The sequence below is a fragment of the Danio aesculapii genome, chromosome 6 (assembly GCF_903798145.1).
Source record: "Danio aesculapii chromosome 6, fDanAes4.1, whole genome shotgun sequence".
Taxonomy (NCBI): Eukaryota; Metazoa; Chordata; class Actinopteri; order Cypriniformes; family Danionidae; genus Danio; species Danio aesculapii.
Window position 1 is genome coordinate 15,310,610 of NC_079440.1, and position 27,286 is coordinate 15,337,895.

At 36.7% G+C, this 27,286-nt stretch overlaps 1 protein-coding gene across 1 annotated transcript in view; it reads left to right on the plus strand.

Annotated features, from left to right (window-relative positions):
• Positions 1-3,240: 3,240 nt before the first annotated feature.
• The window catches only part of stk24b (serine/threonine kinase 24b (STE20 homolog, yeast)), a 38,314-nt gene continuing 14,268 nt past the window's right edge, over positions 3,241-27,286 (plus strand). The window contains exons 1-4 of the mRNA XM_056459633.1: positions 3,241-3,921; positions 12,909-13,139; positions 21,301-21,357; positions 22,586-22,694. Of these exons, the coding sequence (XP_056315608.1) occupies positions 3,880-3,921; positions 12,909-13,139; positions 21,301-21,357; positions 22,586-22,694 (439 nt within the window). The 5' untranslated portion in view covers positions 3,241-3,879. The remainder of the gene's footprint in view (positions 3,922-12,908; positions 13,140-21,300; positions 21,358-22,585; positions 22,695-27,286) is intronic.

A 27,286-nucleotide genomic window follows, 5' to 3' on the forward strand; every position in this document is an offset into this window, starting at 1 on the left:
TAATAAATATTAAGAATATATTAAATATATTATAAGTTTTAAAAATAGTATTATCTTCTGTAGGTTATCGATAAAATATGGCAATTCTAATAGTTTAATAACATAAATGAGGTTTTTGGAAATCACCAAGAAACCACCCCGTCCTCCCAGCCTCATTGTCTCGTGACTCTTACTTTGGGAACCACTGGTCTAAGGCAGGTGTCAAGCTCAGTTCCTGGAGAGCCGCAGCTCTGCACAGTTTAGTTCCAACCCTAATTAAACACATCTGACCTAACTAATTAAGTACTTCAGGCTTGTTTGATACCTACAGAGGTGTTAAAGCAGGGCTGGAACTCAGGCTGTGGCCCTACAGGAATTGAGTTTGACACCACAGGTCTACGGAAAATGCAAACACAAAAAGTGCAATTGTGCAAAAGAGCAATGAATTCAAGTCATTTTTGTTCTATTTACAACACTGACAAAAGTTTTGTCTATTGATTTTTTTCAATATAATTGTTATGTGGGTAAAAAGACAAGTGAACTCACCTAACATTAAGCTTGTGGGTTATTATCACTATAAAGTGCCTTTGGTGTCCCACAAGAATGAGTCAGTCCTATATGAACATAATGAGAAATAATGAAAAGCTGGCGTTTTAATATAATTAGTTAAAGCTTTACACACATGCAGGTAGAATTATAAGTGTTTTAAAATATGTTTTTGTCAATTTTTGCCATATTCTTTTATTGAATGGATGTGATTTTACCATGTCCCACACACTGCTCAGCCAACTTCAGGGAGTCTAAAAAGTAGGCAAATTAGATCAAATAAAAAAAGATTTTTAAATATTCTTATTGTCTTTAACAGGTTATTTGGTAAAATAAGTCATTTTGAAAACTTTTATTTTGTTTTTATAATATTATTATCCATTTGGCAAGTGACCTTGAAATTGCTGTCCACTAGGCTTGGGCGGTAATACGGTAATATGGTATACCACGGGATCTAAAAATAGCAACGGTGTCAGTTTCAATACTGTTATACCGTCTTAAAAAACAATGCACATAAATAGGAGACAAGTATTAAATAATAAATGTTAAATAATAAATGTTTATTTAATGCCTAAATATGCGTATGCATGATTGTCATCACGGGACAGTGTGGAGGAGAGAGAGAGGTGAGGTAAGATGGCGAGTCGCGCACCAAGTGACCTGGTCTCGATAAAGAACACAACCTCTGCAGTTTGGCAGTATTTCCGGGTTTCGACCGAACGAGAATAGAGACATGGTAAATACGGACTAGAGGTCTGCATTCCCGCTGCTGTACCGCAGGAGCCGCAGGACCTGACCAGATTTCTTGCGGTGCGGGAATAAATTTCCGAATAAAGCACAGGAGCGGTCAGTAACTCTGGTGTAATTCGCAGATCTCTATAGGAACAAGACAAACCAACACAATCTCACGGCAATTCGTAACTTTTTGATTTAGTGGCTAATTCGTATGAATTCGTACGATCTTCGTGCGTTTTCGTACGATTTGCTCATCCCTCAATGAAGATTGGGTTTAGGGGTGGGGTTAGGTGCCACGCCTCCTTTTTAAAAATCGTACAATTTCGTACGACTGAACTTAGCCAGTAAACTGACAAAACGTAAAAAACTTACGTTTTCTCGTGAGATCAGGCTGGACAAACAGGTGACCGCGAACCTAAGGTCGCATATACGGTATTCAGTTTCTGAATGGTTTAGGCACAAGCCAACAGCTTGGTGACGCTGTCTGCACCTTACATCATAACTTTTTTTTATTATGCACGGTAATACCGAATACAGAGGTAAAATAGGGAGGAGGTTTGACGGTATCAACATTTGGATACCGCCCAAGCCTGCTGTCCACCCTGTCATGACATGGTAAATGCCACTTTAAGAAACCCTTTGATGTACTCATTGGCATCCCCATACCCATTTTGCCTTTCTTCAGAAGATATTAAAACATCTGTGCACACAGTAACTATCTTCACTTATGTTTCTTGGTTTTCCTCATTGTGGTTGAAACTGAATGTTGTCAAGCTTAACATGTTCACCCTGTCATAGTGAAATATTAATACTAAAAAAATTCAGAAATCAAAAATATAGCTTTCAAACTGTACAAAGAGCTTAAATATGGAAACACTTCACCAGCTGCAGGTACAACCTGCGTGGAATACATGCTATATTTAGCCAAAAATGTCCTCCCTGCATTGTCCACCCTGTCACCCTTCCTTGACAGGGTGGACATATGCGTTGTTATTGACACTTTATTTATTTATTTAATATTTTTTTTAGTTAATTAATTGATGTTTTATTTGTTACAACACTTATACACACATACTACACCAGTAGATGCAATACATGAGTGGACAATACAAACCTTTTGGCAATATCTGTCTCAGTCTATATAAAGAATTTTCTTTTAAAGTCCATATAATGGAGCTCATTGACAGTTTGAAATAAAAATACATGCCAGTGTCCACCCTGTAATCTTGTTTTCCACCGTCATGTTCAACTTTTATGAAAATAAATAACCTTAGCAAAGCATCTTGTGCGATTTCTTAATAATAATATTAACTTGTAATATTGTAATATATTAACAATATTAATAATATATTAATATAATTAATTAATTAATTAATTAATTAATAATATATGAATAATATAATTGTAATATATATTGTAATATAGGTAATATTGTTTGAAAGTTTGACAAAATCTTTTAGATCTTGGGTTTTATTTTGAAAAGAACGTGCAATGACTGCATATTTTATTCAGAAATAAATGTTTGCTCTATTATTCCAGCAATATTAATAGACTTTTTCCATAATCTAAAAAGTTGGGTTGGTAAAGAGACATGTTACCTTTCTGAAAACATACATTTTATAATCACATTGCAATGAAAATATACTTATACTACTTTGAATTTGTCCATAACAGAGTTGACACAATTTGAGGTTTGTTTACTGTTTGCTTGCCTTGCAGGTTGTTTGTAAAAAGTGCAAGAGCTTGACCAACATTAAATTGTTACAGCCAAAGGTCTAATTAATACATTAATACAACAGGTATGTGGTAAAATCAAAAATCTCAAACCTTTTTTTTATTCTGACGTCTCAAAGGCACTTTTTGTGATAATAACTCTTGTATGAATTGCTGACTGCATGTGCTCTCCTACCATATGATTTGAGTTTCAAACTCCTCCCTTCTCCTAGCGGGGCGGGACCTCACGGCTCCGGATCCGCCCTGATGTCCCGATGACAGCACGGACAAGATGGCGGCCAGCTGGGAAGTGAAGTGAGGATGTCAACATCATTTCTTCAGTTTAAACAAGTCGGGATTTTCACCAGCCATCCCTTCGAAGACTCCGCGATATAGTTCATGATCCGTGCATCTGCTTCAGGAGGTGAAACCGGGGCATTTTTACCCAAACGCGCGCATGTTTCTGCGCTATGTTTTGGAAATCCGTTTGCGCAAAGAGGACCATCAACTCTTGACGAGCGATCTGGCCTGCATGAACCTCCAAAACCCACTCCAGGAGTCCTCAAAAGAGCGTTCCCACCTCAGATCGCGCGCTACATCGACTGAAACTCTGCGATCAGTCCGATCGACGCTGTTTTCATTGCTGTTTGCGGTGATTTCCGCGAGGAAGAGCGGCGGTTCTCATTAAAGCTGCGGAAGTGGAGGAGAGCTTTTCACGCCAGTCATCTTTCACATGCACTTTCTGTCCTTCCGTGGATGCTCTTTACGCCATTATCCAACTGTAAAAGATCCCAGACGGCATTAAAACTCGGGCACACGGGATACAGGGGTGCATTAGCTGTATCTTGTCCGGAAACAGTATTTTTTGCTGACTTGCTGGCCAGTTTTAGTGATTAAAGTGACGCCATGGCTCATTCTCCAGTGCAGGGCAGTCTGCCTGGGATGCAGGTAAAGATACAATCAGCATCATTTCTACTTTTTGTGAATCGTTTTAACACTTAAACACTGAGTTGAGTTTGGGGTTAAGTTTCGTAATGTCTGTAATGAGTTCCTACTTTCTGACAAGTTGCAAAAGATCCAAAATGGGTTTAACTGCCTTTTTAAAGTGTTAAAAGATCCTGTTTTGTACAAAACAAAACGTTTTGTTCGGATTAGAAATGTATTGAGGTAAAGTTGGTTTTATATTCACACATTTAAACGTTCTCCTTAATAATACAATTTCTGAAGAGTATTATTTGCAAATTCTAAATAGGGAAATCATAGCACAACATTGTTTACAGTTAAAAATAGTGCTAATGTTGTTTTGAAGTCATAATTGCTTGTGATTTCAGACAGAATATACATTTAAAGTACCATGGTAAACAATATAGAGACCACGTTAAAAGTTGTACTGAATGAATGTGCCATTATAAAACCAACTTTACCTCAATAAGTTGGTTTCATATTCGCACATTCAGACTTTCTCCTTAATAATGTGATTTCAGAAATGTATTATCTGCTAATTCTATATAGTGAAATCATATTAGCAGCTAAAGACTACCAAAGTACAACGTTGTTCACGGTAGGATTGCACGGTTTACCTGTACTGTGGTAGTATCGCGATACCATGGCTCCAAAATACTGGCGATGCCACTGTATTTTGTAAACAATAGAATTGTCATTAATGGTTTATCTACAGTAGATAATGTTGCAAGTGGAAAAGTCGCCTTAAGCGAATTATGAATTAAATTCAAGTAGGCTTACTATAACATAAAATATAGTATTTCTGACAAGTTTCTTTATAATTTGAGTTATGAAATACAGTATCGCAATACTACTTGTTGGTATCATGATACTTCAGCTGGTATAGTATCGTGAGATTAATTAACGGTATCGTGACAACCCTAGTTCACAGTGAATCAAGCAGTGCTAATGTTGTTTTGAAGTCAAACTTGAATGCGACTTTAGACCAAATATTGAAATCTGCATGTTAAACAATTGAGGGAATGTCAATAAGAATCATTTCAAACTCACTTTACATACAGGAACAGTTTGTTGACAAAAGCATGGCAAATGTTTGGAATTACTCCTGTTTGTTGACTCCTGTTTGTTGAATTACTAGAAAATATACCCCCTTGTGTGCATTATTTTCTAATAATTCAACAGCCCATCATTGGTTATTCGCTAATATGTTGATATATTAACTCATTATTACCTTTTTTTGACCTGGCCTTCTCTTAAACCTTTTTACTATCTCGCTAGTTCTCTTTTGTGGACGACTGGGGGTTCCTCAAAGCCTGTGGTTGACTTGAGTTGGCTTGATTAGGTTCGATTTAAAATATTAATGTGAAAACACATCAAACATTATGGTTAACAGAAGAAGCCTTACATCCTTCATCATCATCTAAGCCTGGCAGTCAACAATTTAGAAAGCATCCCCATTAAATATTAAAATCTTGATGTTGTAGTTCTCTGGAGAGAATTAGCATCACTGTAACCTTTCTGGGACGTCTTTTATGAAACTGAAGTCAACCAAGATCATGGATGAAGATCCAAGAATGAAAGGAAGCCATGAAGTGGAAGAGTAGACACAAATGGAAAGAGTGTTGTTAGGAATGGAGAGATGTCTCCAGAGACTAGCCATCAGAACTGGGTCACTTGGTTTGGTCTCTATTCATGCCGGGCCATATGACTGGTTTGCCCTCAGGATGTTCGTGCAATCTGCCATCCCAAAGTAATAAAAATCGGTTCATCTTCACCCTAAATGAACGATGCAGGAAGCCATTGTTGGCTGAGGATCTCCATCTTTTAAGGAGGTCTTCAAAATCAGAGACTAAGTGCGAGAAGATGAAAAGCTGAATTATGTTGGAGGTCTGGAAGCTTAATGATGGAATAAGTGTTCATAATGAAGCTTTTCAGGGCATCAAAACAATTAAACCAATTGCTTTGCAAAATGATTTGAAGTAAACGCCATGCTAGGTACACCTGGTGGTCAAACAGTGTAAATGCAGGCAAAATATGGATCAGAAATGGCTTTTTCAAACATATTGCAAACTTTAAATTGAATATATAACATGTAAATGCATTTAGCTAATCACAAAATATCATTAAGTATTATGTGTCTGTATAATATGTATTCCTTTATACATTTTCACGGCTTATATAATGTTTGTTCTGCGGTGGGTTATGTTAAACAGGACAAGAGACTATTAATTAATGTTATTCCTTTTCATTTTACAAATGCCTCACTAAAGTAAGCTAGTAAAACTAATCTGAGCTCAGGTTAAACCAATGAAACCTGTTCAGCAATACGCCACTTGGGTAACGCACAACTCATTGGGTTTTTGGCATATACAGATCGCCCCAATTGAAAAATCATTGACGTTTCAAAGCAGTAATGAAGCTCCTTCATCACATGACCTTGCCAGTTTTGAAGCTCCATGAAGCAGTGCTTTGAAAGCAGCCATCACTAGCTCGTTCTCCTGTATTTCCTTATGGGTCACAGAGGAATTGTGGTGGTCGTCCATTAGGATGGTTTCTGAGTCCCGCACGTGCTCACCTGCTTCTAACGCATCTCATATGGCTAACCTAAGAGTTTCCAGCTCCCTAAAACACAAACACAGATGGGAGCCAAGGGATGACGTGGACTTCTAAAAGAATTTGTTGGCTGTTACACCTGTCAGCGTGCATAGGGATCAGGATTACAGAGATCAGCTGGGAGTGTAGGCGAGCAATCAGCATTAGGGCTGAATCAGGGAGCAAAGCCTTCATCATCTCCGTGATGGGACGAGTAGATGACAGCTAATGAATCTCTGAGTGATGCATTAAAGGCCTGCTCTGTGAGTGTGTGTGTGTGCACTTTGAGGAAAGATGTGCAAAAATGATCTGTGTTTGTGTGTGTCTGAGAAAATCAATTTGGGTGTGTGTGTGTGTGTATATATCATTGGTTTTGGTTCATAGGATGGCATCACTAGTTGACAGAGTACAGGCTGGCAATCGGTCTTCAAGATGCTTGTCAACATGCACCATTTATCACAGTGACTTCTGTTCACTGGCCTCTTTTCCCTTCCTTCATAAAGGCTTTTGTCATCTGAGATGAAGTGCATGTTGTGCTGGAGTCAGTTGATCTGTGTTGTTTAAAGCAGTGGTCCTCAGCTGGTGGGTGGAAGGTTTGTTTTGAAGGTTCAAACACTGACAAAAGTCAAAGCTGTGTGACCAAACAGGCTCTGTGGGATTTGTGTGAAATTATTTGGCAGAATCTAGCCAAACTGGGCAAACATGTATCCCTCATCAACAAAAAATGATGCTTCAGAAATCATTCTTAAAGGGATAGTTTGCCCAGAAATGAAAATTGTCTTTATTTACACACTTTTCTTGAGTTCCAAACCTGTTTGAGTTTCTCTGTTAAACAGAAAAGAATATGTTTTGAGGAATGTTGAAAACTCTTAGCCTATTGCTATGTTCCCATCCACGTATTTTCATGAGCGTTTTGGAATTCTTATAAAATGCTTAATGGAAATGGCAAGATGTGCATAAATGTGATTTTAAAATTGTGCAACTGAGTAGGATAAACTTTTATCAGAATGGAAAAAAATATGCAGTAACTCTGATGGAAACACATTTACAGAATAAATATCAAAGTGCACATCAAAAAAGTCTTGTAATTTTGTTTGAACAAATGATGTATTAACAAAGGCGGCATGGTGGCTCAGTGGTTAGCACTCTCGCCTCACAGCAAGAAGGTCACTGGTTTGAGTCCCGGCTTAGCCAGTTGGCATTTCTGTGTGGAGTTTGCAGTCACAAGGCGTTAAACTTCGACGGAAAATGCGAGCATGGTGTAAACAGGCCTTGACTTCACAAATCTTGTGTTATGAACTGTGACTTTTACTCAAATTTAATCCCAACTCTGCATTGCATATCTAAGCCATGTGACTATTGCGGATGCATACATTGTGATATCAATGCTGAAACGATATATTGTGCGGCTCTAATTCGTTTGCAGGATATTACAATCAGTTTGTATGTCATTATGTTACCGTCCAAAAATGTGAATGAACTTTATGCGCAAAACTGGATTATCGTATTAAAGACGTGCGACTAAAGCAGCGTTTCCATCCGAGTCTAAGCGAACAAAATCGTCACTTCCTGATTAACTGGTGCCAAATATCAACAGTAAAAACTGAATTTACTGCGGTAGGAGAAGCTGCGTCAATCTTTTCTTCATCTAATAACTGACTTGCGCCTCAGAAGGCAATCCTGACACGCAGTGAACGCACGGTGGCGTTTGAAGGTGTCGGACGCGGAGCACAGACGCTCTTGATTCTGGAGGTCATTAATATAATAACACTAATACCTAAACAGTAAGGCGTTTTAGAATGACCAAAACAACAGCCTGCTAGTTTGTCGATTTACGCACATTTTCATCATCACATGGTCTCTTACAACAAAATCACATGACCTTTTTTAATTGCGCATACTGAAATTTGTACGGTAAAAGTGTTTCCATCGTAGTTTATGCGCATCTTATCGAATAAAAAGTTTATCCTACTCAGTTATGCGTATAAGTTTTATGCTCATTTTCAAAATTAATGCGAATCATGACGTTTCCATCAACTGTTTTTTATGCTATGGAAATATAGCTCTTGATAAACCATAGTTAGTGTTGAATTGGGACAATATGTCAAATCTCCAGTATCAAATCCTGTGGAAGCCTTAAAATATGAGTAGTTTGTATGAAGTGAAATGCATTTCCAGTCATGATTAACTAGAGATAATCAACTCATTCCTGCCTTATATCAAAACATCGTTTACATATCCTCAGACAGATTTCCTTAATCATTTACAACACCCTGAAGTATGATGCATTAGAATAATGTCCTTTAGGATGTGGGCAAAATTTCCTCTTTTTCCTCTTGATGTTGAGCGCACTAATGCGTTGCACGATCGGCTCTGTCGTCATCCATTTAACTGGATTTCACACATTTATGAGGTCCCCGTGAAATCCTGCCTGCGTGTACCTCCGGCAGCGCCTCTGATACTGCACTGGACAAGCTGTTCTGCTTTTGTGCTCGGTGGCAGTATGCGTTCGCTGGGTTTAGAGTTTATGCTAGCGAAAGAGATTTGGAGGATTTTAAGGTCGTGAATTTTTTGTGAGCTCAGAGGAGGATGTGCGCGGCTGCAGTTTGGGATTTTAATTTGGGTCACATCGGTGGTTTGTCTAGTTTTGTGTTCGAAGGGTCTTGACACGCTGGTGGTGATGTTTGGAGCGGGTTTTGAAGCTCAGAGTGGTTTGAGGTTTTGCAGCGTTGGTTGGTTGGTTCTGCTTCTATTTATTCAAGTGCAGCTTAGTTTAACTCGATAGAGAGCTGCGTGATGCTAATAATGTCAACGCTGTTCGTTTTCTTTTAAGAAGGCCTCGGGGGTCTGAGATGTTCAGGGTCATGGCTGAGACCTCAGGGAACTTTGGTCTGCACCAGATGTGCTTCAGTTTTTAAACATACTTGGGTCCTGCTAGCATTTTTAAGGAACTTTAGACCACTTGGAAAATAACATTGCAGTATATTGTTATAAACATTTGAGTGATGCATTGAAGTCATTTTAGGCAGTGGTGGTCCTCCTTCCTGCTTTATTAATGTAGTGTTATTAGATTAGATTAGATCAGATTCAACTTTATTGTCATTACACATGTACAAGAAATGCAGTTTAGGTCTAATGTAATGTAAAAGCAAAGTAGGTATAAGTTATAAAGTGCAATTGTAGAAAAACTATGGGTAGTATTTACAGATCGATGTGCTATGAACATTATATGCAGGTTGTATTAAGTATGAACAGAGATTTACCATAGATGAATATGTGTACATTAATAATCAGAAGTATGCAGATAGACTTGAGAAAGCCAACATATTGTTATACTACGTAAACTTATTATTATTCTTCCTTCTTCTTCTTCTTAGACTATTTTAAGAATGCATCTCCTCCTATACCGTTCATACTACAACCACCGAACTAACTCCAAACCTCCAAACTGAATTAAGTTGTTATATCTTTTCCAACTGACCCGACTTACTGTTTTCCAAAAACTGACTCGGAGAATTCGGAAAAGTCTCATTGACTTAACATTGGACCATACTTTCTGACCTCTGACCTTTGTGCCAGACTGTCATACAGACTTATGTTTGGGCTCATTTAACTAAGACTACCAATCTGCCAACCACTGATGACCTTTCAACTTACCAGCCACTGCCTAGCAACCACTTACGACACCCTAGCAACTGTCCCATAGACTTTCATTATAAAAAAAACTGCCATTGACTTTACATTGGACATACTAACAACACACCAATTCATACTAACAAACATACTAATCATACTAGCAACATGCTAAGTCATATTAAATTCATGGCAACAACATGCTAGTTTATACGAAAAACATTCTAGCAACATGCTAATTCATTCTAGAACCATGCTAATAACATGCTAATTTATGCTAGAAACATGCTAGCAACATGCTAATACATACTAAAACCATGCAAATTTATGTTAGTAACTTTCTAGCAACTACTCAGAACACCTTAGCAACCACCTAGCAACGCCTTAGCAACTGCCTAGCAACCACTCAGAAGACCCAAGCAACCACCTTGCAACAACTTAACAACCACATAGCAACACCTTAGCACCCACCCAGCAACGTCTTGGCGACTGCATAGCAACCACCTAACAACTTCTTGTGTAACTGCCTAGCTACACGTTAGCAACCATCTAGCAACACCTAAACAACCACCCAGCAACCAATCAGAACACCCTAGCAACCACCTAGCAACACCTTGGCAACGACCTAGAACATCTTAGCAATGCCTTAGCAACCACCTAGCAACTCCTTAGCAACCACCTAGCAACCACTCAGAACACACTAGCAACCTCCTAGCAACACCTTAGCAGCGACCTAGCAACACCTTAGAAACCACCCAGCAACATCTTAACTACCACATAAAACACCCCAGCAACGCCTTAGCAGCTACTCAGAACACCCTAGCAACCGCATAGCAACAACTTTAAACCACCTGGCAACGATCTAGCAACACCTTAGCAACCACCTAGCAACATAGTTAAATGGTTATTAAAATAGTTAATAATAGTTAAACATGGCGGTTTGTTCATATTTGCTGAAAAAATAATGTGCTCCTTTTTTCCACCTTCTCCTTTTTTTCACACTTCACTCTCGCGTTTGTCAATTTCTGACAGGATCGGGTTTCAAAAGCACGTTATAATCAGCTCAAGAAGTTCGTCATTTCAAATTTAGTTGCGCGGCGAGTGCAAGCAAGAAAGTGAAACCGCTCGCGCTTCAGACTGGCTCGTAAAAAACTACACTGCATGGGGTAAAATGTCAGAATCAGAATCAGTTTTATTGCCAAATGTGCTTCACACACACAAGGAATTTGTTTTGGCTACAGAAGCTTCCAGTGTACATAAAGTGACAAGTGACCGACACAAAATAAATAAATATTAAAAATTTAAAAAGACGATAAACATTAAACAGATGCAGTTAGTAAAAACAGAGATGCAGTTAGTCTCTGCTCTTCTTCTTGGCTTTTTGGCTGTTCATCAAGATGACGACAAGGTTTGTTTGAGCCCCGGTTGACCATGGCTCATTATTATATGTATATATAATTCCGCTGTAATCTCTCGGCTGTGTATTTAAAACATGGCGGTTCCTTTGTTTTCATTCTGGCTTGTTGCATGAGCGAATGACGTATCTCTGTAAACCAATAGCATTCAGCTGTGCGTCTAGCTCCGCCTTTTAGTACACTTTCTCGTGTTTACGAGACCCTTTCGAAAGGATGCTGAAAAAGTGGTATGGTTCAGTATGCCTTGTGACAGTGGAAATGGTCATAAAAGCCAAACCGTACCACTCAGTGGAAATGGGCCTTTAGCAACTCCTTAGAAACCACTTAGAACCCCCTATCAACAGCCTAGTAAGAAACATGCCAATCCATACCAGAAACATGCTAACCTATATAGTTATAACCAGTGGTGGAAAGAGTACTGAAGAAGTAAATGTACCATTACTTGCCTAAAAATCTAGTGCGAGTAGAGTAAAAGTATCTAGTAAGTATGTGAGGATTACGCTCAAAAAAGGTCGATGCATTTACATATAATTTGTGGATCTGTGTAAACGTAACATTCTGTAGTTCATTTAGTTATTGCCCAGCAGGCACACAATGTCATAAGACATTAATATTAGGTTAGATTTAGGTTGTGATGTCAAGTGACCAAAATTCAATGTCTAAGGACAATTATTTTTATTTTGATGCCCAATAACAACATCAACTGACGTTGATATTTGATTGATTTTAGGTTGTGTTGGAATGTGACCAAAATCCAACGTCGAGCCAACATCTTAAACCAACGTCATATTGATGTCAAATACCGACATTTATTCGTCAGGTATGGCAACTAAAATCCAAGTCTGATAGACATTATGGTGTTAACGTCCACACAACGTCAAGCTGTAACATGATTAGACGTTGATTTTTAGGTTGGACAATGGACATTGATGTTGGCCTGACGTTGAGTTCTGATGTCTACCCGATTTTCATTTCCAAACAGAATGTAACGTCCCCATGATGTTGGGGTACAACGTTAATTTGATGTCAAGTGGATGTCTTGTGCCTGCTGGGTGTTTAAGGCCATTTCGGGTCACCATACAGTAAACATCTGCAGATACGGCGATGTGACTATTGCGCACTGTGATATCAATGCTGAAACAATATATTGAGCAATCCTAGTAGTATACAAATATAAAAATTCTTTAATTCATATAAAAATAGCCTTGATGCTGGCATGGCATTAACAGTAAAGAAATAAACGAATTAATCTGCAATTCTGTATAAAGCTGACTATAGGATGTTTAACTGGACCTGATGCTGAAATTCATCTTTCTTTCTTTTTCATTCAAGAATTTAAAAGCAGATCCTGAGGAGTTGTTCACCAAGCTGGAGAGAATCGGGAAGGGTTCGTTTGGAGAAGTGTTCAAGGGCATCGACAATCGCACGCAGAAAGTGGTGGCCATCAAGATCATCGATCTGGAAGAGGCCGAAGATGAGATCGAAGATATTCAGCAGGAAATCACAGTGTTGAGCCAGTGCGACAGTCCCTTTGTCACTAAATACTACGGTTCCTACTTGAAGGTGAGTGACCTGGCGTACTGTGTGTAACAAAGTGTTCTGAGGTCATGCCAAATGACCTGAGGATGTGATGTTAAGCAGAGAGCTCAAAGCCAGGCATGGTGAAGGAAATGGGATTCTGTCCTGATCTGGCCCAATAGATTCAAGTCTCAACAACACTATTGTTCAAGTGTTATTTTTTTATTCGGAGGGGTTGATTTGTTTATAAAGAATTAAGAAATGCAATGTTGAAGGAATTCTTGGTCTATTTCTGGGAACCAGTTCATTATAAGCATTCCATAATAAGCATTTTCTTTATTCAAAGAAAAATTTTCAATTTAATACTATGAAATTTGAGGTGGAACAAATTGCATCGTTATCCTCGCAGGCTATAACTGTTACTCGTTTAACATTTAATAAAACCTTTGACTTTTATAGAATGAATAAACAAAAATATAACTTAAATATACTCGCTTAAATATATAAACTACTCTTTCTACGTTAAACTGATGGAGACTTCGAAGTGGAATTTGAGCTCTGATTTTGTGAATCGTAACGCATGCATACTTTTGATCGGTCATCTCAGGTATTTTGACATTGAGGATCGCTGTTAGCCATCTGTGGCAGATCAGATTAAAAACGTAACATTTAAAGGTATTTGTCTACCCAAAAAGGAAATGTATTATCAATTTATCGTTCTCATTATGCCAATGCCATAAGACTTTTTTGTTCAACATTAAAAAGTACACCTCAGATTTGATGATTCAGACAGATTCTGACGAAGGTTGTAGTGGAGGACAAATCAAGTTTTAAGTCAATGCAAAGGCGCGAATAGACATCCTGCGCGCGATATGCGTGAATGAAGCAGCGCGAATGAACGAGTTGAGCATTTCGCGTGATCAGGAGCTTTCTCTTATAGGGGCATGTTTATGACGTAGTGCCTGTTGTTGGTGTCCTGGTGGGAAATCAGTCGGAAGCACCGCTGAAAGCCTCCATCATCCAGGTTAAGTTTCTGGAGGGGTTGATGAACTCACAGAGCTGGGTGCACCTCTGAATGGATCTAGTGGACTTAGACATGTGTTTTCAGCCTTCATAAAGCACATAAACACAGCTATTCTCTCAATAAAATCCATGTTAGCCATTTAGCAACAAAGCTACTGTGACCGGTCAGACAGAAGCCCTGCCCATCACGCGAATCCGCATCTGTTGTGAAGTGAATTTGACACGCGAATGGAGCGGATTTGACGCACGAATTAAGCAGATTTGACACGCGAATGAAGGGAGTAAGCTTAATGTTCACGTTCATGTAACATTAGCATTTAGCATTTATTCAGATGTAAAGATTGATCACTGCACATACACACTAAATTTAGTGAACCAGAATCTCAGAATCTCAAGTTTTTTTTTATTGTGACTCATTTGCTCATTTGAGTAGTGTTGTCACGGTAGCAAGATTTTGACTTTGATACGATACCTAAATTAAATATCTCAATAACAATACTTAATTGATACAACAGCAAATAAAGTCTACCCCTACCCTGACATCACAGAAATGTATAAACGGTAATTAAACAAGGTATTATTCCTATTATATATTAAATTACCCATTAAATTGTATTGTATTGACATATACCCCGACTCAACCATCACAGTAATGTAAAGACAATAATTATACAGATTATCATTCATATAATTTATTAAATTACCCATAAAATTGATTCCTTCAATTGAATCAAAACTGCAGGCTAAATTGTTATCACAACCTGTTATAATTTTACAATTCAACGTCAACCTGCTATGCCGCATTACTCCAGTTTATAAGAGAACATATTTCAGTAGTCATATTAATCTTCTAATTTGGTACTGAAGACCGCTTTTCTGTTTTATCCTGCCCCAGTTGAAGACAGTTGCGCAGCTTAATGAAGTATGGAATTTGCAGCACAATGTCTTTTTTTTTCTGTTGCTGAAGTGATGCCAATACACTGACATTTCTATAGTCCAATTTTGGCTTCAAAGAAACAGCTTCCTCTAGAAACTCATCAGTCTATTGTTCTTATGAAAGATGAAGGCAATTCCATCTGTGAGCGTACAATACTGTCTTGATTCAAGACAGCGTGCTTAAACGGGACAGAGAAAAGTGGACGGCCCAGATGCAAGGCAGCAAGAGGACATATCAGAGTGTCTAGTTTGAGAATCAGACACCCCTCTGGTCCTCGCTGGCAGCTTGGTTGAATAGAATATGCCGAGCACCGGTTTCATCTGAAACTGGTGAAGAGCAGATCGGGTTGTCAGACTTTTAGGCAGAACTTCAAAGAAAAATGCCATCTGAAATTGTCAAATAAGAGAAAGGTTGAATGAGCAACTTGGAGACTGGAAAATAAATTATTAGATGAGTGTTCTGGATGGCTGAGTCTAGGTTTAAAGTAATTAGAATAATTTGAGTTAAGCCCCAGTCAGATCACACGATTTTTATTAGCGGTTACGAAAGTCACTCTGTTTGATTATTCCAATTTTTTTCTATTCTTTTTTTTTTTCTTGATAAAATCTTGACTTGTCATGGTTAATAAATGTGCCAGACTACACGTTGCTTCACGATCAGTTGTCCTGTCACATCTACAATGAGCGTTATTTCCCAAAGCTGTTGCTAGAAGTGTTGCTAGAACAATATTTCTAATCTCAATTTCATTTTTTTTTTATTTTATTCTCAATAAACACTGATGCTTGCTGACAACTGCATTATTTAAAGGCATTTGTTACTACATGGATTGTATCAAATTTATGATTCCTTTTTAATATTAAGATATTTTCTTTGAAATCTAAATGTTTATTTTCCTGCCATGGGTTTCTTATTAAACAATCCCTCGCCTGAACTTGCTGCGAGACAGAGAAAATGAAAGCACATCAGCAGCAGCAAGGAAAAATCAAATGCTCAAGACATAATCTTTAAAATAATGACATTAAAAAAATTGCAAATATATGACAAAGGTTTGTGATATAACAATTAATCTGAAGCATTAATTAATTCCTTATTTTCCACAGAGCGAAACAAATCATCCACTCGTATAGTTGAGTGGTGGAGGGGCACAAACAAAAATAGAATTCATACATTTTTCCTGGAAAAAATCTTTTTGAAACAAATTCGTGTAATATATTTATCTTAACTTTAATGTATCTTTCAGGGTTTCTGCGGGATCTTAAGTCTTAAAATGTCTTAAATTCACTGACATGATGTGTTGTAGGTCTTAAATAGTTTTAAACAGGTCTTAATTTTGCTTTGTCCAAGTAAAGCTACTCAATTTGGGCAGATATCCACCTAATGACCAACAACACATCTCAATAAAACCTTATTTTTTATATTTAAGTTTTTTATTTGCTAAGAGTTCTCTTAGTTCAGAACAGCTGTTAAATATTTTTACAGTAAATTCCCCAAATTAAATTCCCTAATCGGGAAAAAAACTAAAAACAATTACAAGATTCCTCATGATAATTTTTTTAACCCTATACAAGTCTAAAATTTCAAAGGGTCTTAAAAGGGTCATAAGTCTTAAATTTGACTTATTGAAACCAGCAGTTACCCTGATCTTTGGCTGGCCCGTTATCTATAAACAAGAAAAATGAATAGCATTTGACGTTTGACGTTTTAACATTTTAACATTTGACGTGATGCGCTTTGAAACAAGTCCGCTATATGTCCCAAAACACGAATTGCCATGAGATTGTGTTTGTTTGTTAAATAAAATAATAATATAGCCTAAATAAAATTAAAGTGAAATATTCACAGTTTCAGAGAAGCTGATATTGAACGGTTTTCACTATTAATGATACATTTAAATGAGCAGGAAATGCTTTTGCAATGTATTTGCGGGTCTACATTATGTGACAGGATTTGGACTTTGAAAATTTGCTTGTGAGTAAACTGTTATGTCCTGTTTCCACTGAGTGGTACAGTACGGTACGATACAGTACAGGTCACCTTTATCAGGCTTTCACCTTTACGGGTCACCTTTACCAATGGTATCTGCTCGAACTTTTAGACGACCTTGTAAAACAAAAACAGGACACGGCAGATTTTGTTCTTCTTGGCTTTGTGGTTGTTCATTAAGAAGACGACAAGGTTTGTTTGAGCTCGGGTCAACCATGACTCACTATTATATGTATATAGTATTACAATGTAATCTCTCGGCTGTGTATTTAAAAATGGCGGTTTCTTTGTTTTCATTCTCCTGCTTGTGTGCACTAGTGACATATCTCTGTAAACCAATTGCGTTCAGCTCAACGTCTTGCTCTGCCTTTTGGTACCCTTTTGTTGTGCCTTCGCAAAGGGTACCCAAAAAGTATGGTACAGTTTGATTTTAGGTACCTTATGACAGTGGAAACGGCCATAAAAGCATACCGAACCGTACCGTACCACTCAGTGAAAACAGGCCATTAGTGAACGATAATCATCAAACCACCTTTCCCTTTATTTTTCAGTTGGTGTAGAATTCAGACAGATCAATACAACTTGAGCTCACACCAGTGACCTTAGTTATTAATGTTTGGCAAGCTGTCAGACGGCATGTTCAGTCCCCTTCCCACTGCGAGGAACTGGAAGACTAGCATGTGTGGGTGTTCTTTAAATCAGCCTTAAAACCATTTCAATCCTTTCAGTCTCGCTCTCTCTGCTCGACCACAGCACGCGTCAAAGGTTTTATCATCTTTGATGCCCCCTTTTAGACTTGTAAATTCTCAACTTTAAACTTAAGGAGAATTAGCTGCGGTGTCATAAATGGAAGCAGAAAAACCTGGGCGTTCGATTCATTATCAAGTAAAAGAGAGATTTCTTTCTTTTGTGCATTTAAAACTGCTACAAACGAGAGAAACACAAGACAGCAGCTGTAATTTGGGCCCGGGGGAAATATAAAACATGTATTTTTGGAAGAGAAACAAAGCCCGTAGCTTCGGTTATTGCTTTGAAGATCTGTAACGATGAACAGGAAGTGAAATAACTGCTTTGAGTTGTACAGGGCTTGACATGGTTTTTAAATAACTATATTTGAAACTAGATTGGGATATTTTCCTGCCTGCACAAGAATCACTGCTAATGAAAATCAGATTGAACAGAAGATCTTATTCACATAAGATCATATTCACAACTAAAACTGAATATAGAATACTGATTGCAGGGTTTCATTTTCGCATTCCTCCTCACAATTTTCTTAAAACTAAACTAAAGCTGTGTGTAATCCTGTTTAGAGGTCCATGCCTCTGAATTTGTGGACAAAGCATGTCTCAATCAGTTGAGACAATAATTACACACAACACTAAAAACTGCTGATGTGTGACTGACAAAAATATTTTCACCCTGAAGACTTTTTTTTTCCAAACTTATTAATCTTTGCTAATGTTATGCTGGGATTCACACACTTTTTTTTGGTTAGTCAATCCACTTTGATCTAAAATATTTACTTGAACTCACTTAAAGTTCATATTTGAATAATTCAACAATATATTCATAGCCTAGTTCTGGTTAAATCGTGAGTTTACCCAAAAATTAAAACTGTTATTAAATACTCAGCCTCATGATGTTTCAAACTCATGAAACTTTTGTTTATCTTCAGAACACAATAGATTTTAAATGAGATCTGAGAGCTCCCTCATCCTCCAAATAAAGCATCGTCTCAAGACATTCAAGGTTCAGAAAAGGAACCTAAAACGTTGTCCTAACATGGCATTTCAGTGGTTAAACTGTTGTCATACGAAGTTCCAAGAACACTTTTGTGTGCCAAAAATAAAACTGCAAATGAAAAGTTTAACAGTGCTTTATGGTTTTCTGGGGAGTCTAACAGTATTCAAGCACAAAAATGGAAGAAATAAAAGTAAAAAACCATGGTCATCAATGTACAAATAATTTTATACATGCATTAATTTTCCTTCCGCTTAGTCCCTTTATTCATCAGATATCGCTACAGCAGAATGAGCCGCCAACTTATCCAGCATATGTTTTACACAGCGGATGTTCTTTCAGCTGCAACCCAGTACTAGGAAACATCCATTAACTCTCACATTCACACACATACACTACGGCCAATTTTGTTTATTCAATTCACCTATTTTGACAGTTGGGGAAACTGGAGCAACCAGAGAAAACCCACGCGAACATGGGGAGAACATGCAACCTCCACACAGAAATGCCAGTGGACGCAACCGGGACTCGAACCAGCGGCCTTCTTGTTGTGAGGCGACAGTGCTAACCACTGAGCCACCATTATTGTAATTTTATACAATAATATAAAAGTAATATTTAATATTATGGTAAGACTTTATTATAGGACACAATTAATTCTATTAAGTACTGGCGTAATACCTGCCTGTTATTAAGATATTAACTGTTCATTAGTAATTCTTCCCTAAACTTAAACCCAATTTCTATGGAGATAATAATATGCCAAAACAATCTGTTTTTTTAGTTGTGTTCATTTGAAATATTGTCAATTGTAAGTTAATAAAACTGAATTTTAAATGCTGTTAAAAAATTTTTTGAATTAGATTTTTTTTTTTTTGAATTTCATAACTTTAATATTAAACATCTGAAACGGAGTTTTTTTATAGACATATTTTCAAACTTCAGATTTTGTGTTTTGAATTCATAGACTGCAGATATCCAGTTTGTAAAAATACAGTTTCAAATTTTCAAGATGAAGAAATTCAGAACATCAATATAGTGAAATTCAGGTTCATTAGTCAAGGGTGATCAACAGGGAAGAGTAGATGATCACTGAAAAGTCAAACTAAGAATCACTCACCTTGATTCATGATTATGGATGAGTTAAAGGATGTGAATTACGATTATTACGAATATTTTCTTGTACTGCGATTAAATACTGCGATTATAAATACAATTTCAGCAGATGACTTGAATGGCTTTTTTTGTAATGAATTCATAATTTTATATCTAGAAATAAATCAATATGCATTCAAAGAAATCGTAGACACTTAACCCTCGTCTGATACTATGAAAGTAAAATTGAATGTAATTTATTCACTTGCGTTCTCTGCAGTTATCCTGTGTTTCTTGATGTGCATGTAATGGGGTGGAGAGATGGTGGATATATACGGAGTAATAGCTGTTAAAAGTACTTTTCTATCTGATTGTAAAAATTGTATGTATTCGTTGTGGAAATAAAAACTGAATTACAAAAAACTATATTCTGAAAAAAAAAATCTCTCTAATAATAATAATAATAATAATAATAATAATAATAACGACACAATTTTCATTAAGTAAATAATTATAAAATGTACAATTAATCATTAAGCTACAAACATCTGATTTATTGTGTCCAAATGCCCTACATTTTCTTGCTTACACATTCACATCCTTAAATATAATGTTAATAAGCTTTCACTCTAAGGTTGAAATATGAAATGACTCCACTATGTTGTTAATTGTAATGTCTGATCAACTATAATCCCTGCGATGTGACTCACGCATTGCGTTATCAATGGTGAAATTATATATTGTGCAGTCCTAGTTCAGTCCACTTAAATTTGTAAAAACTAATGAGCTACTGTAACTTTATCCCTTAATGTTGTCCCAACACAAATCAATTGTGTGGAACCCAGCATTTTTTACAGTGTAGGTTATCAAAAATGATTTTGTGTGCTCATTTTGGGCTCGACATTGCCAGTGCTGCAGTGCGCAGAAGACAGTAAATTAATTAATTCATGTCCAAACGAGAGAGAGAGAGAGAGAGAGAGAGAGAGAGATTCACAAAGCATTTGTAACAGCAAGATGAAAGAACACACAGAACTTTGTTGCTCCACTGTGGCGAACCATTAGGTGCAATAAATTAATCGCTCCCTTTTAAGAAGCGCTCAGAGTGCTTCTTCATTTTCAGAGTCTACACACACACACACACACACACACACACACACACACACACACACACACAGGTTCACGCTTTCTCATTCTTAAGCTCATCATGTGAGGTGGGAGGTATGTAACCCAATTTTCACTCTCTCAGTCTAGCTAATCCCAAATTAAAGGAGAGATTAGGATTATACCTCTACCCTCTCACTAGCAAATACCGCGGCTTCTCCAAAATAAGTTGTTGTTTGTTTGTTTGTTTGTGTATTGGACTTTTCTTGCCTTTTGACACTGAGTTTCACTAATTCCTCTCTTCATCTCTTCCTCTTGCTGTAGGACACAAAGTTATGGATCATCATGGAGTATTTAGGCGGTGGATCAGCCCTAGATTTGGTATGATGCAGGACTTTTTTTTTCTCTTGACAGACCCTATATAGCGCAATGTTTGTCTAAAGGAACACTCCACTTTTTTTGAGAAATAATCTAATTATACAAGTCCCCTGGAGTGAAATGGTGGAGTTTTAAAGTTTTAATACGTTTAGCTGATTTGCGGGTGTGCAGGGAGCACTTTTAGCTTAGCTTAGCATAAATAATTGAATCGTATTAGACCATTAGCATCTCACTCAAAAAAAAAAAAAAAAAGATTTTGATAATTTTTCTGTTAAGCTTGATATTATGCAATTTCATATTATACTATTTAATATTGATGCTGAGATTATACTATTTCAGATGCTGCGTAATATCATTGTGCCTCCTACCGCCATAGACCCTATATAGCGCAATGTTTCCTAAAAGGAACACTCCACTTTTTTTGAGAAATAATCAAATTTTACAAGTCCCCTGGAGTTAAATAGTGGAGTTTTAAAGTTTTTAATATGTTCAGCTGATTTCTGGGTGTGGAGGGAGCACTTTTAGCTTAGCATAAATAATTGAATCGGATTAGACCATTAGCATCTCCCTCAAAAAAGGATTTTGATATTTTTCTATTAGTTAAAGCTTGATATTATGCAATTTCATACTATACTATCTCATACTGTTGCTGAAATTATATTATTTCAGGCACTGCGTAATGTCATTGCGCCTACTACTGCCATGGTACAGCAGCAAATTTCCTTGAGTATTACACCAGAATGAAAGTATAGTTCCTAACCATATCTGCCTAGTCTTAGCACACCATGTAACTACAAAAGTGTCATGCTTCAAATAGAAAAAGTATAAATATAAAAAAAAATGTATTTGCTAACGGTCTAATCCAATTCAATGATGTATGCTAAGCTAAGCTAAAATTGCTCACAGCAGACCCCTTGATCAACTGAGTGGATTCCAAAGTAGTAAAACTCAACTGTGACCATTAAAAGTAAGAATCATTAATGATTTTACCTTTTTCGTACTTTAAAAAGACTATAATGTATATTTATATGAAATTATTGAGAAAAGCTGAGAGCTATTGAAACGCATCTACTCCATTCACTGCCAGAAGCGTGCCCTATCTTAATAATTTTGTAATGTATTTGATGCCTGATCTCTAATTTTCTGTTAAATGAATCTAAAACATCTAATTTTATCATCTGATCTTGTGTGTTTTAGCCGGAGCTTATGTTTGATCATGTTTCTCTTTCAGCTGGAGCCTGGGTCTCTGGACGAAACGCAGATCGCCACCATCCTAAGAGAGATCTTGAAAGGCCTGGAGTATCTACACTCTGAGAAAAAGATCCACAGAGATATCAAAGGTATGGATGACATGCTTCAAGCTCGGCTTCACCTTAAGGCTGATTTACACTGCATCAATCTGCATCAATTAAAATAAAAAAATAAATAAAAAAAATCGCAAGTTTCTCTAAATGTTTTGCCTTTTGGTTGATATTGCGTTAAATCAAGCTTTCGCCCAATCACAAATTTCTGAAGGGACTGCTAAACACAACAGCTGCCTGTTTTTCTATTCATTATAGGTGCTTTTTTTGTCAGTGAAAGTCTGGAAAAAGTCAGGGAATTTGACATTTGGCTTGAAATGGGATCCCTGCAGCTATGCCTGTTACACTCCGTGCTTAACGTTAACTTTTTTGATCACCAGCCACTGTGGCTAGTAGTTTTTCAACATTAGTAGCCACTCTGAATTTTCACTAGCCACAATTTTGTTGTTGGGAAAATATATTTTATATGCATAAATATGACTTTGACCAGCTAAAATGACTTGATTTATATTTTGTGTTGTGTCCATGCGCTTCCTCATTCATTTCACATTTTGTGTGTCGTGTATGAGCTTGTGCAATGAGCGTAAGCAAATGTCATGGTTTAATAGTGTCGTATTACTTAGTTAATAATAAGTTAATAATTACTTAATAAGTCGTATGACTTTTCAGAGCTCAAAATGAAGGATTTACCAAATTCATCTCTAACATAACTTAAATAATATAATAATATATATAAATAATATAATATAATAATAATATTTCTTAGCCGCAAAGTATCTAAAACTATGCAATGTAGTCTGTCCTGGCTAAAGGTTCCAGATCACCAGTTAGCTACATATAAATGGGGAGTTAATCTCCCATCAAAGCAATGTTATTTAAAAAATGATAATTAAACCATATTAACAAAAATAATTGTGAGCAAAAAAAAGCAAACAAACATACTGTGTGTGTTAATAGCCCCTTTTACACTGTGATACCGGTAAATATCTGGAAAATTACCGGAACAACTTTACCGGTAAATTCAAAAATCGCGCTGTTCACACAGGCAAGAATGTTCCGGAATTTTTCCTGAAAAGAGCATTCACACATCCATTCCAAAATACCGGTATATTCTGACATCATTAACCAGAAACGACAGCGCCTGTACTTGTAAACACAGAATCTTCCTTGCATTTACACAGAGCAGCATTCCGGCAAATTACCGCTAATGTTACAACTTCTCTTTCCGGAAAATTGCCCAAACTAATTTACCAGTATTTTCAAAATGGGCTTGTTCACACATACAGACCTTTCTGTAAAATTGCCAGTAATTTTCCGAAAAGGTCTGTATGTGTTAAAGAGGCTAATGTCAAGCCCCGGTTTATGTTAATGTATGACAGTCGGCCATCGTGATTCCGGTGTCAGAAGTTTTGTTCGCTTGTATAGGCCACGTCTCACAGTGCTATTCTTGCTGCACAGACGCTTGTGATGTGAGACTTCAGGGACTTCAAATAATAACAACACACTATTTATGTAAATGTATGGTGTGAAACGCAGGGTCCTTTCAACTACCCATCATCATAATGTCTCTAAAAAATAAACAGAAATATTGGAATAAAAGTTTATAGTTTGGGTGTTTACAGTAGTGCTTAAAAAGACACTTATATTGCATGTATTGTAACATTTGCGCTACATTAAGAGGTGATGGTTTAAAAAAAATAAATAAATAAAGTCAATTAATCATTCATACAAGTAATTTTTTTGTCACTAATGCTGATTATTTCAAAAGCAAAAGAAGTATTTAGGAATAAATCCCTGACTTTTTCATTCAGATTGTTTTTTTTTTTTTTTTTTTTTTTTTTTTTTTTTTTTAATAAAGAATACAACATTGCATAGTGTACAATTAGGGATGTAATTCTTATACGGATTTCTGTATTTTCTGAGCTTAATGAGGTAGGGTTGTAACGATACCATCAATTCAGCCCACGGTACTATACCAGTTGTAGTATCATGATACCAAGTAGTATCGCAATACTATTAATTCATAACTCAAATCTACGAAATAAAGCAAATTGTCAGAAATACTATATTTTATATGTCATAATACTTAAATTCAATTCCCTTATTATTGAAAAGTATTATTTGTACAGACTTTCTCTGCTTTTTTTGTATTTACTGTGACTCTTTTGTTGTTATTGCAATAATAATAATAAAATAAGTAAATAAATATTTGATAACGCCATGCAGACAGTTAAAATGAAATAAAGTGGTCTATTGATTTTCCACATGCAACATATTGTAGAACTGTTAATGATGATACTATCGTTTACAAACTACAGTGGCACCACCAGTATTTTGGAGCCCTAGTATCGCGGTGCTACCGAAGTACCGGTAAACCGTGCAACCCTACTATGGGGCGACCCCTGTAATTTGTGTAAATCCAAAGGGGATGTGTGTAGGGCTGCATGATTAATCGAAAAAAGATCATGATCTTGATTCGACCCTACACACGATCTTAATTCAGCTTTTTCTACGATTCAGCCAGTTATATTTTCAAGGTCAGGAGAGAAGCAAGGCAGTCACACAAATCTTCACAGCAACATTGACACCTTCAAATGGTGTTAAAAGTGTCACATACTGTATTTATAATGTATAATTCACCCAACAATGTCATTTCTGCCTTCATGTGATGTATTCGCGGCCACGAAATCACACTTGAGCTGACCGCCAGCTGTTTGTTTACTTCCGAGAATCAGTGTTGCCAGATGTAGCTGACTGTTTCCAGCCTAAAACCCGCTGAAAACTAAAAGGCACCGCCCAACAATCTGTAGTCTCGTTGGGAGATCACAACTGTTGTAAGCGATTGTATGTGGAGAACGGGGACTCTGGCACCTCTTTGGGGGATCATAACAGGTTTATAAGTGAAGACCGGGGCTGGTGGGCACGCCGTTATAAAGCCGCCCAATATTACACTACCCGCCTATGTCATTTTTTACCCGCGAAAATAAATTCAAAACCACCTTGGCAACATTGCTGAGAATGCGCGCGTGCCCGTCTATGATGCCTATTTTAGTGAACAAAAGCTGCATAGGCTGTGGATAACAGATAATGAAGTTGTAAATAACGTTCGTTTGAGGGCCGTGCGGGAGGTTTGATTTGCATGTATTTGTTTTTTTCTCACAGTAACGGCAGCCATGAGCTGCACTCGGAAGTGAAACCTGTGCGCACATCATTTAAATGATCTTATTGCATTTTACAGTTATGATTACGACAAACTTTTTATATGTTTTTTTTCTTTCATAGCGAACACAAAGTGTTGTGCATTAAAATAAATGTTTGCTGTGTCAGTATAGCTACTCTAGCCTATATATATTGTTAAATATAATGCAAGAAGGAGTCTGATAATGACAAAATTCTAATTTTACAAGTGAAAACAAATGGTCTAATAATGTTGTCAATAACAGATGACAAGCACGTCTTAAACATAATAAATCAATTTTATAATTATGAATAGTTATATTCTGATGTCATCATTTTACTGTGAATTAACAAACAGCACATATTGAAAGTCTGTAAAAGTCCACCAAAAGTTTTGCATTTTAAGCAACAGTAGACCTACACACAAGCCCAATATTATTATTGTTGTTTTACCATATGTTTGAGAATGAATAATAATAATAGCCTACTCATATTAACCTTTATTTTACATTTACAGAATTGTGAAAAAGAATCGTAATCTTGATTTTAAGCAAAAAAAAAAACATGATTCACATTTTTGCCAGAATCGTGCAGCTCTAGATGTGTGTCTCCATCATCATCAAAGCAGACGACCTGCTTCATTCCGGACGTCTTTCAGGGATGTAATTGTAGATATAATATGTAGATATTGTGTAGTCCTAAAATCTGAAGAATCCGCTGACGATATGCGAGATTATGAAATAGATTTGAATGCGTGCGTGGCTGTGCACTTTTTCCGCACTCACATTTGCATGTCAGGACCACGTGCGCTCCATGTACATTATAAATACTGGTGCAGGATGCACATTTGTTATTATCCTTTGCAAGGCATCTGTATCTGTCCTTATGTCTTTATTAATTCAGTGCTTTAGCCTAGCACCTCAAATTTAATACCTGAAAGCCTCATACGTATAGATGATATTACACATTTATAAAAATTTTTCTTAGAATTATTTAAAACATTGACTAAGCCGAAGGAAAAGGAAAGTGATAAACTCTTAGCGATTTGTATGATTTTTTTTTCAACTTTTTAATTCAACTGGACTTAATATTTTTACAGTTCGAATTGTTGCCTGACTAGTAGTTTATTTATCAAGTTAAGAATAAAGAGTCGACTAAATTACAGGGAAAGTTAGATTCTGTGGACACAAGAGAACTAACCAAGTTAGTGGCGCCATTTAGCGGCGGTGTGTGGATCTGTCCCGACATTGAGGTACAAAGTATAAACCTGTTTAATATTACTTGGGCAACTATTAAACTGCTAAACATCTAAACTGATAAAACAAAAAATGAAACTTAAATTGTGTGGCCAATAACAAATATTTATATAACTAATATGATTTATTATTATTTTTTTAGAAAGATTATTTCTATTATTTAAAAACATACACACATATACAGTTGAAGTCAGAATA